At 37.1% G+C, this 12,007-nt stretch overlaps 1 protein-coding gene across 5 annotated transcripts in view; it reads left to right on the top strand.

Moving 5' to 3' along the window:
- Window positions 1–11,628, top strand: part of Ankrd28 (ankyrin repeat domain 28) — a 144,705-nt gene extending 133,077 nt beyond the window's left edge. For 4 of the 5 annotated variants that reach the window (XM_013346858.2, XM_026779680.1, XM_005348658.3 and 1 more), the window contains 3 exons: window positions 133–215; window positions 1,989–2,080; window positions 8,145–10,336. In XM_013346858.2, coding sequence (XP_013202312.1) covers window positions 133–215; window positions 1,989–2,080; window positions 8,145–8,431 — 462 coding nt within the window. In that variant the 3' untranslated portion in view covers window positions 8,432–10,336. Of the gene's footprint in view, window positions 1–132; window positions 216–1,988; window positions 2,081–8,144; window positions 10,337–10,635 lie in introns of those variants that run through there. The other variant, XR_003377040.1, reaches the window with a different exon arrangement.
- Window positions 11,629–12,007: the final 379 nt, after the last annotated feature.

The raw sequence follows: 12,007 nt of genomic DNA, 5'->3' as shown, positions 1-12,007 counted from the left end.
TAAACACTTCAGACATTATCTTAGAAAAATTGTGATATGCGTGTAATATTGTACATATGTTAGAGATAGTTGAGTTGATGTGTTTATTCTTAATAGTTCACTGTTTTTAAGATCTATTTGCCACAATTTTAGGGTCATGAAACTAGTGCCTTGTTAATACTGGAAAAGATAACAGATAGAAACCTCATCAATGCAACCAATGCAGCCTTGCAAACGTAAGTACTTTGAGTATCTGGGTAAACTTAGTGATCTCTATAATTCTAAAAAAGGATAAATGCACTTTTAAAATGTGACCAATAGTATAGATCAGTTACAAACTGTAAATCATATAACTAAAAGCTCTATTAAAATTTTTGATATTTGAACTGAAACTTTTACAACATTGATGGACTTTTTTCTTAGTTTACATTATAATTTTCTAAAGGAAGGTAGTTCTAGTCTGTGTATTATCATAATCATCTGAAAGATACCATTTCATACTAGCAGTAAATGAGGTGAGAAGTGCTCTCTCTCTGTCTCTGTCTGTCTCTGTGTGTGTGTGTGTGTAAATTTAAAGAGGTTTCAGAAAGAATCAGTCTCTTGGAATAAGCAGTAAGTCTTGAATTTGACTTGCAGAAAAAATAGGCCCATGTCTCCCATCTTTGTCTTCCAATTTCCATTGATTTTAAAAAAGAAAAAAATGCTTTTATTTATTTATTTAATTTTTTTTTTTTGGTTTTTCGAGACAGGGTTTCTCTGTGGTTTTGGAAAAAAATGCTTTTAGTAGTTCACATTGTAGGTTCAGTCAAACCTCTCAAAGGCCCAAATCTTTTTTTTAATTTATTTGTTTGTTTGTTTATTTATTTATTATGTATACAATATTCTGTCTGTGTATATGCCTGCAGGCCAGAAAAGGGCATCCGACCTCATTACAGATGGTTGTGAGCCACCATGTGGTTGCTGGGAATTGAACTCAGGACCTTTGGAAGAGCAAGCAATGCTCTTAACCACTGAGCCATCTCTTCAACCCCTCAAAGGCCCAAATCTTAGTCATGGGGGCCAATAAACATCTTTTAAAGATTATTAAAATTTGTAGTGTTGCTGTTTATAGCTTTTATTATATATTTGGTCACTTCATTGCTTAATAAGTTAGGGCTGTAGTTCACCTAGTCCCAGCGGACAGCTACTTAAACCTAAGATTAGTGAACATTGTAAAGAGGGGACTAAAGGTAAGAACCAAAGGATCATGGAATATCTTATGAGACTGTGTCTTCTGGTAAGGTCAGAAGCTACACTCAAAGTCTTGCCAACATAACTGCCTAAACATGACCTGAATAAGGGCAACACCAATAACCTTGCTAGAGTGGATCAGGGAAACCCAGGAGGTGTCAACCCCTTTCAAAGAGCTATTGGTTCCTAAGGAATGCTGAGGGCAGAGAAATGGTCTTCTCCAAGGAAGAACACACCAATTCAATACCAGTAGTCAGACATGAAAACATACATACAGTATACAGTATATGCAAGTAGCATTATATAGACTGAACAAGTTATATTTAGTAATATATATACATATACTTATATATAATATATTTAGTAATATACCTGTATATGCGCATATATATATATGGGAGAAAAATAAATGAAACAAAGAGCAAATGAATTTGAAAAAGCACAAAAATGGGAGTATATGGAAGGATTTAGGGGAAGGAAAGGGAAGGGGAAATGATGTAATTATAATAAAACTTCAAAAGTATAAGAAATGTTTAAAAAAATAATGTAGTTTATTTGGTTAACTCTTTTTAAGTATGGAGTCTTGGAAGGTTCAAAGGGTTTGATGAGGCCAGGAAACTACTACTGATGTTTGGGTGCTGCTGTCCTTCCTGTCTTCATTAAGAACTGGGTGTCTTGGATTCTCATCTCTGGATCTTCACAACTTGATCAAATGCTCTTTGCAGCCAGCTGTGTGTCTATGCATGCACTGCACATATATGTACAATTTTCTTCCCCAGGCCTTTGCATGTTGCTGCCCGAAACGGGCTAACAATGGTTGTTCAAGAACTTCTGGGGAAAGGAGCAAGTGTACTTGCCGTCGATGAAAATGGTAAGTTCTGTGTGCCTTCCCTTGACCAATTTCTTGGTAGAAGTTTTTCTCTTGATGGTGTATTTTTGAAGTAAAATGAAGTTCAGTACTTTTTTATTGCGCAAATAAAAGTGTTGAAATAAATATTGAGTTCCTTGTTGTAGATAAATAAGAATAAAAAACAAGAAAGTCATCTGTAGGTGAGCTTCTGAATTAATGTATCTTCTGTTAAGCCAGATTTGATGTTCACTATTTGGTCACCACTATTACTCAGTTGGTAGCCAAAGATTTTGTTATTTCAACAAATATTTACCAAGGCCCTACTAAAATATCATTTTCTTAGGCAAAGCCAATAGTTCTACTCTTAAATTAGATTCTGTTACTTTTTCCAACTAGGGACTATGCTCAGTTGGAAGTTCCACCTTGGTCCCACTCCTCCCCATTCCAGACTCCTGGCCCCTGTCCAGGCTCCTTCCCAGTCCCTAGATTTCTCTTCCTCCTCCTCCCTCCCTTCTCCTCCCTCCCCCCACCTCACCTCTGGGGACTTGGAAAGGTCAGCCAAGAATAATTGGCTCATTAAACCTGGTCTTTTTTAATTCATCTTGATCTGGCTTATTGCTTTGGTAGAGAAATCTATTATCAGGGTACCAAAAATACCTGTCAGCTATCACTTTAGCAATTGTTCTTTGTCAGTATATCACTTTTTATGTGTTGTTGCAGTCAAATTCAGAGCCTTGTGCATATTCTTCAAGTACTCTACCACCAATTGCACCCCTGTCTCCCCCATCAACATTAAGGTTCTTCCACTGTAGCAATCACTAGTCTCACAACTGCTGCCAGCTCCACTATATTTCTGTCTTCCACTGCAGCAAGGATGGCTTTCTATAGGCAGGCCTTTGTCCCCACTACATTGTAGAACTCTTCTCATCAAGGTTCTTGGTTCTCCACAGTAGTAAGTCAGCTTTTGTTTCACTTGGCTGGCCAGCTTTTGGTATATGATTACTCCTTTTCTCTTGGTAAACTTCCTTTACTTGGCTTATAGGGATTCTACACTGTGTAGAGTTCTGAAATCTAATAATCCTGTTTCTTATTTTCTGTCTACATTTACTCTCTAGGTGACTACTCTAACCCTTGATTCTGAACATTATTTGCTGAGATTTCCTACATTTATGTTGCCAGCCCATACCTTCCCCAGTGTCTGTCTGCATTCATATATCTAACTGCTGAATTCATAATACCATACAGATGTCTAGAACTGTCAACCCTTTTCCTTATTCACTCTAAACTAACCCTTCCAAACCTGATTTCAGTTGAAGACAGATCTTCTCTTTATAGCTCGAGGCAAGAATTTGAATTGTCCTTGGTTCCTCTCTCACGCCCGCTGTACACTCCAACAGCAAACGCAACTGATTACATTTAAAATAAATCCCATATTTATCCATCTTTCTCTCTGCTATCCCACACACAGATACCCTTAAAACACATAACATATTTTTACTGCCAATTTATTCATAGTTCTCACAGTGACCTACAAAGTAGTCCACTCTTATGACCTTTCTGCCTTGCTTTGTCCCCCCTACAAAACTACCCCAAAGAGTGTGTGTGTGTGTGTGTGTGTGTGTGTGTGTGTGTGTGTGTGTGTGTGTGTTTTACAGTTTTTGCTTTAGCTGTCTTCTGACAGGAACACTCTAATCTGCAAGTATTCTTTAACCAAATCCTTAACCTATTTCAAATCAGATTTCATCTCCGTGAAGCTTTACCTCACTAATTAATTGTATTCTGACATTCTTAGTCCCAGTTAGCCTGTTCATCTCTTATTTTCAATAGAGCTTAGTATAGTCTAACTTACTGAATATGATGTACCTTTCAATGCTGAGGTGTGTATCTCCTCCATTAGAATGAAAACACACTCCATAAAAGCAGAGAATCTTTGTCATCTGTGTTCATTGATGTTTCTAAGTGTCAAAAGAATTTGGGAGTTCGGTGGATATTTGTTGCCTGTTTAATTATGTCAGAACTGTTAAATCTGAGACTTCTGTGTGAAATAAGTATGACATAGTCTACTCCCTATAAAGGAGCATTAAAGACTCTTGACCATTCCTTATAAGATCAGATAAAAGACATTCCAAATAGCAGCAATTTGGGAGGGAACTTTTTTAATTGATAATTTTTTTCATATATTTTGATCATGTTTTCTCTTCCCAATTCTCCCAGATCTTCCCTACCTTCCTACTCACCTATTTTATGTTCTCTCTGTCTCTTTCCCCCTCTCCTTCTCCCCATCTCCTTAAAAATAAACAGAAAACACAAACACACACACAAAGAAAAACATGAAAAATGGAAATCGATAAGCAAAATACCAAGAGGACAAAAAAATCCAAAGCAAATGAGACAAAATGTCTACAAGAATACATACAAAAATATTTAAAAATACAAAAGTAATGATTATTGGCCAACTACTAATGGGCATGGGGCCTGCCCTGAAGTGTGGCTAATATACTCAGTGAAGCTAGTGAAAAGAAAAAATTAGTTTTTTTCTTTGCCAGTGGTTTTAAATTGCAGATTGCTCCTTAGTTAGAGGTGGGAGCTCTATCTGCTTTCCTTTCTCAGTGCTTGAACCCTATCTGGCTTGAAATGTGTGGGCTTTGTTCATGCTCCCACAGCCTCTTAATTCATATATGCATCAGTCCTGTTGTGTCTGGAAGATGTGTTCCATGGAGTCATCTATCTCCTATGGCTCCTTGAGGGGTGGGGAGGGTGGGGTCCACAACAGGGTTTTTCAGTGTGACACTCTTGCTGTCCTGAACTCCCTCTGTAGACCAAGCTGGCCTCCTCTGACTCTTAGAACCTTTCCCACCTCCTCTTTCACAGAGATCTTTGATCCTTTGAGGGGAGAGGACATCCCATTTAGTAATAAGTACTCTAAAGTCCCTCATCTGCACATTATTCAATTGCAAGTTTCTGTGTTAGTTTGGGAGAGAACCTTCTAAGCTGAAAGAGTAATAAGCCTCTTGAGAGATAGAACCTGGGGTAAGTGTAAGCATTAAGTCAACTTTTAGGAGTCTAAGCATTAGAAAGATGGCAGTTAGTCTGAAAGGGGAACAGCAAGACTAGATTGGGGAAATAAGAGAGGCATAGGTAGCCACTAGCATTGAGATGAGTACTTAGAATGAAAAAATGTTTTCTAGGGTGTATGATCATAGGTTCTTTGGAATTTGGTAAAGGAGTGAGATTTTGTAGGTGAAGTTATACCCACTATGCTTGGGAAGCTTGTGTGGATGACACTTTAAATGGCATTGGGCCAAGAATTACCCTATATTATGCTTATTTGGGGACATAGGGAAACCTGAGTGAAAGTGAGCAATTAAATGTATGGATCTGAAGCACAAAAGCAAACTATATATTTCTAGGAATACAACTACTTGTATAAATTAAAATGAGGGCCACACTATGCACATTATAACTGCTGATATTTATTACTTTGTTTGCAGGAATTCATATTGTCTTTTTAAAAATAAAAAAGAAGTGGGGCAGTGGTGATGCACCCCTTTAATCCCAACATTCATGAAGCAGACGCAGTCAGATCTCTGAGTTTGAGGCCAAGCCTGGTCCACAGAGCAAGTTCTAGGACAGACAGGACTACATAGAGAAACCCTGTCTCAAACAGACAAAGAAACAAAGGATCATAACCCTATTGATGAAGGTTCCCCAGTAGTGACCTAGTTAACTTCTAATGCCTTTTGACATGTTTCATAGTAATGTGGCTTCAGTTCACAGGTTAAAGAATTGTCAATCTCATCTTATGATTGTGTGTAGTGTTAGTTGTAAATCAGTCTAGTAACAACAGGTTGGTTATTAATTATGTTCTGAAGACTAAATAAAGACAAGATAAAGTCGCCAGTACATTCTGTACCTTTGTTCACTCCCCAAAATGGGATTAGTGATATTGAGATGTATTTCTGAATAAGAAGAAACATGTTACATATTCAGGGAATGTCATCAAAGAGTTTCTCATGTAGAAAAAAGAGAGACTTCTATTTTAAGAAGCCTACAGATAGTGACGAGAGAGATATTCCCACTCGTTCGGGGCATCATGTCCTATCTAAGGATTTGGCTATGCTTGCCAGCATTGGGGTAACAGTAACTAGCACCTTCACATTTTCAGAAGAGCCTTAAAAGATAGGTGAGACTAAAGTACTTGCTTGGGCATTTTGAGGAACTAGTTTAATTAAAATATATTCATCCTTCAGTCACTCTTTCCATTTCTTTCAGGAAATCAGCTAGTTTTCCCTTTGACCTTTAGCAAAATGACAGTTTTATAATGGAAAATTGTATTTTAATCATGAAGGCTAATAATACCTTCATCATCATCATCATCACCATCATAACAATAATAGTGAAAATATATTGAAGAGGTGGAAACAGCCAGATGTGCAGTAGTTAAATGTATATATTGTAGTATTATCATATTAATGAATACTATACAACAGTGAAAATTAGCTGACTATAGTTGTCTGTTACAATATTAGATCTCATACATAATTAAGCAAAAGAAGTCTGATTTTAAAATGTGTATACTATGTGCTTCCATTTAAATTAGGTTCAAAATAACTAAGTAACAAGGAAATGGTTACCACAGAAGGAAAAGGTCAGGATAATGGTTACCAATGTGGAGGAAGAAAAGACATGTAGTATTAGTGGTGTACTGGTAATGTTCTCTTTCTGTGTTCTTTTTTGTTCTGACTGGTGACTATCAATATTTGGTGTGTGATAAATCTGTTTTAAAAACAAGTCTTTTATAATCCATATGTATGTGAGTTCTGAAATGTAAGCATAATAATATGAAAAATAGTGCAACAATAAATGAAGCTATAGGCTAAAATTATAAGACATCTGTGGCATTAGCACTTTTTGCCTCCACATGGCTTAAAACAAGTAAAAACAAAGCTTCATATGGAATAATTGAAAGGTCATCACACATTGTCTCACCATTTTCTCCCCCTTCATCCACAAGGCTCGCTCTTTGCCAAGGAAGGTACCACATGCTTCTCTGTTGTTTGCCCATTGATTCTTGTTATTGGGATACTTTATATCTGAAGAAGCTTTTCTGCTAAGATAAAAGGAAATATTTGTCTTAGATTTCGGGCTTTTAACATTTGCCTTTTTAGTTTATCATTTTTTTTGTGTGGATATGTCTGCCCAGTAGACCTCAGGAATCCATAAGTGTACACCACAGTACATGGTGTAGCTCAATGAATGGAGGTCCATGAGAACCTGTAATAAAGGTTAACAAATGTTTATTGGGGAACACTCACAATAGAAAGCCACTGCCAACAGAACTCTGACCACCAACCAAGTGAAAGGGATAAAAAGGGGGCCAAGCATGCTTCCTGTCTGTGCTTACAGTACCTCAGACCACACCCTAATGGGCTGGTATCTAAAAGGCTATTGGCATTGGCTGAATTAATTCCTACAACACCCTGGTTTACTTACATGGATTCTGGAATTGAACTTAGATTCTCATACTTACACAAGGTGCTTTACCTACCATAGTCTTCATCTGAGGCTGAATGACAAACACATTAGGAAAAGATGACTCTTAATAATTCATTTAGTATGTAGTTAATGAATATCTCTTTTAATGCTTAGTTCATATACACATTTAGACTCAGCATATAAGAGTTGACTTACACAGATATGAATGACAGTAAGCCTTGGCTCACTGTTTTAAACGAAGACGATTGACTAATCTGTGGATTTGTTGAGGTTTTTTCCTTCTCCTTATTCTAAGAATACCCAGTATTTTCTGAGTTGGGTTGGGTGTGTGAATTGTGAGATGTTGGGGAAAGTGTGCATCATGAGGCCCTAGTTTCTTCTTTTATTATTCAGTTTGAACACTCTCCTTCTACTTTGCGTTTTTATGATCGTGTCCCTTTCTGATTTCTAGAAAGTTGTGACTCTATCTGCTGAAAGAATTTGTTGTAAGCCATAGAATCTATGTGTAAAGTTTAAGACCTTTAGACTTACTACCTCATGCTTCATGGATCTTCGGATATTAATTTTTATATTTTAAATTGAATCCTAGGCTATACCCCAGCTTTGGCCTGTGCTCCCAATAAGGATGTGGCTGACTGCCTGGCTCTCATTTTGGCCACCATGATGCCTGTCTCGTCAAGTAGCCCATTGTCATCCCTGACATTAAATGCCATTAACCGTTATACCAACACCTCAAAAACAGTTAGCTTTGAAGCTTTGCCCATCATGAGGAATGAACCTAGCTCCTATTGCAGTTTCAACAACATTGGTGGGGAACAAGAGTACTTGTACACTGACGTGGACGAGCTCAACGATTCTGATTCTGAGACCTACTGAAAGGCTGAGCTAAAGGTTGAAGGAAGTTTTAACACTGAAACTTCAAACTGGGCTTTTTCAGGAAAAAAGCACTTTTCTTACTCATACACAAATTCATCCTGAAGAAAGATCACTCAGTGAATGGATAGAAGAAATGTGATGACGTTAGGAAGAAGAATCTGAAAGGCAAGTTTTGCAAAAGGAGCTTCTAGAATCTTAATAACGACTTGACTAATGGAAAACACATTGATGTCGATTACTTTGTGGGATTGTTTAATTGGCTTTTCAGTGCCAGAAATTGGGACACTGCTCCCTGACTTGCTTATACAGGCAACACTGCTGGAAAGGAAGAGATAAAAACACTAGGTTAAATTTTACCCATAGATTTACAGCTAAATTTAAATGCAATAAAGTTTGGTATAGTAGGCATTATGTACACACCAAATTGCCAAAGGACCAAATAACATACAGATTTTTCTTAGAACGCCGTCTGTGGAATAGAAGTAGGTGAAATAAGACATCATCGGAAGCAAACCAATACTTCTGAAAATGAAGCTAACATTTGGTCTGGTGTTGATTTTTGTAAAGAGAACATCTAAAAAGCCTTCAATGCTATATTAATCCATGAGAGAAAGCAGATGTCTTTGGTTTTTTAACGTAAAAATTTTAAGATTCCAGTTTTTAAAGAATTCAAAAGCAGCTGACTAGGTACTGTGTAAGTGGATATAGACTAGGTCAGGGCTACTGCCCACTTTTGAGTGTTTGGTTTTAAATTGAATTATTTTTATTTAAGGAATTCCATAGGGGAAATTTTTTGATGAAATTAAAAATCAGATTATTTCACCTGTTGTAGCCCAGTTGTCCTGGGGAGTGGGACTGGTTAAGCCTCTGCAGGGTGGCACACCTCCACCTTGGGTTGGAGGATTTTCATTTCACTTACTAATCTTTGAGCTTTGCAAAGCAAGAATCAAAATAAAAAATTTTAAATTCTTATTATGAGAGATCATCTAAAGCTGGTTTTAAGTTGTATAAAAACTGGAATTTTAAAGTTTTTATGTGACAGAAGACATCTGCTTTCTCATGGTTTAATATAGCAGGAAGGCTTTCAGATGTTTTCTTTCTCTTCCTTTTTTTATTTTAAAGACAGGGTTTCTCTGTGTCACTCTGGCTGTCCTGAAATTCACTGTGTAGATCAGGTTGGCATTGAACAAAGAGATCCACCTGCCTCTGTCTCCTGAGTGCTGGGACTAAAGGTGTGCCACCATGCCTGGCTTCAGGTGTTTGTTTTCTTTATAAATTTCATCAAACCATTTGGCTTCATTTTCAGAAGTACTGAGTTTGCTATAGATGATGATTTCTATCATAAACAGAATCAGGTCACCTGGAAGGCATTTCTATATTGGGCAGAATTTAAAATACTTCAGGCTTTGGGTTTGACTCAGATCTAGAGTAGCATGTTTGCAGCTTGTTGCTGTCGGAGAAAGATTGCCTGCCAAATTGAAGACTGCCTTTCAGGTAATAGAGAAGGGGCTGAGCTGACATTAGGCTTTTAAATAACACTTCTCTGTGGTTTTGTTTTACTATAGCTGTCACTTTCCCAGTAAAAATAATTTCACATGGGAGGGGGGTTCTTAATAGAGCCGGATAAAGTTCCATACATTGCAACAAAATGATACCCAATTCATCTTATCCTTTTTGTATTGTGAAACTGGAACTTTATGACATTGTAAATTATCAGCTGGTTTTTCTGAATATAAAGTGTGAAAACACAGAACAGTATTTTGATCTTTGATAATTTTGTGGGTTTTTTGAAAAATTAATGAGCATGTACATAGAAATAGTGACTGCTTGAATACTGTATTTACTTGCACTCTTTCAGTACATCAAGATTCCTGTATATTTTAGAGTATAATAAAACACAGATGTGAGTTGTATTTAATGAATAATGTATTTGTATCTGTGCATATTACTTAAAAATCTATAAAGTTTCTAGGGCATTGACTACTAGATTTTAAAACATTTTTTCTAAAATATTTACAAAATTATAATCTCCATCTTTTCTTTATATATAAAGAAGTTGTAATGAACCCTTTCTAACTAATAGTGGTAGGAGGGTAAATATACATTTTAAAGACTCTAGACTACATTTTCTATTGTACCTTAAAAAAAAAAACTCAAAAGGATTTTAAAAGTATACCATATGTGTGCTTTCTCTTTCCTTTTAGGAATTCTCTTCTGAATTCCCTGAGGGAATTTTCTAGAATCTCAGAATTGAAAGAGACCTGAGGTTCATCCAGTCTAACCTCTTAACAAATGCAGGCGTCCCTTCTCCAAGGTTGTCTTTCCACCTTGAACACTTGCAGTGACTCTACCTCACAAGCAGTGCTTTCATTGTTGAGCAGCTCTGTTAGGAGGGCTCCTTAACGGAGTTGAAGCCTCCCTCCCGGTAACTCCTGTCCTGGGCCCAGCTCTATCCTCAGGAGAGTGTTGGAAGACTGACTCTTCCACCCTCTGCCACGTCTTCTCTTTCACAGGCTGTTGACTCCTTTGCTGACATGACTTCCAGAAGGACTTGTTAAACACACTGTCTCCACATCTAATGACATCCAAGGTGTAGCTATAAAGTAACAAACTCATCTTTTAATTTATCATCATATGTATGTAGAGACCATAGATTCTGCCTCACTTTATCTAAATGATGCCGTAACTGGAAACATTTTGGAGGTAGTTTGTGCTGTCTTGTCTCTGGCCAACTAGAAAAGCTGTTCCTTTGCTTTGCGGAAGTTTGTCTCTGGCTTGAGCAGCTCACTTCCTTTGGTATGCACCGGAAGAGGGAAATTCTGAAGTACTGTCCCAGAAAGTGTTGACCAACCCCAGTATTTGGAATAAATACACAAGCAAAGCACAGCATCATACGTTACTTTATAGTTAACATACACCTAGTGTGTAAAAAACACTGGACCTGGTTCTGTGGTGTTTTTATCCTCACCCAGAAGGGAAAAGCCTGTCAGCCTTTGACTTCTGTGTGAAAGGTAATATCTGAAATACATGTATTACAGTAATACCAGCTTTTGCTCAAAAACAACTTTGGGGAAATAGTGATGATAGGTGACCTCGAACCCAGTGCCATTTAGTTCAGGGGATCTCTAAATGTAGCTATAAATTTGGGGTTAATTTGGCCTCATATATTGGATCTTTTAAATGAAATAAAAAATTTTTAATGCAAAAAAATCAAGTGTCTTTCTTTTTTACATGTAAAGAATGTTTCTCTTTAAAATGTACAGTGATAAGTTATGGCAGGATTTCAGACAAGTGTTTTTTTAGGTTGTTTCTGGGTCTTAAATAGTCCAGGATGGATTCCTGGTCATTCTTCTTCCACCTCCAAGTGCTGAGATTACAGGTATGTGCCTCCATGCCCATTTCTGACTTTTGTCCTTAAAAATTTAGTGACTTTTTAATAAAATTAGACTTTCGAATTTATCTAAATGAATCTTTCAAATGTACTAAGTATTCCTTACCTGCTATGTACCTGGGGGTAGCAGTGAGCAAAATGGTGGTGGTATCCTTCAACAGCTAGTTTGATCTTGAGACAGTGTA

Source organism: Microtus ochrogaster, chromosome 6, assembly GCF_000317375.1.
Source record: "Microtus ochrogaster isolate Prairie Vole_2 chromosome 6, MicOch1.0, whole genome shotgun sequence".
Classification (NCBI taxonomy): domain Eukaryota; kingdom Metazoa; phylum Chordata; class Mammalia; order Rodentia; family Cricetidae; genus Microtus; species Microtus ochrogaster.
Note: the sequence above shows the minus strand (reverse complement) of the source record. Positions and strands in the feature narration are given on the sequence as shown.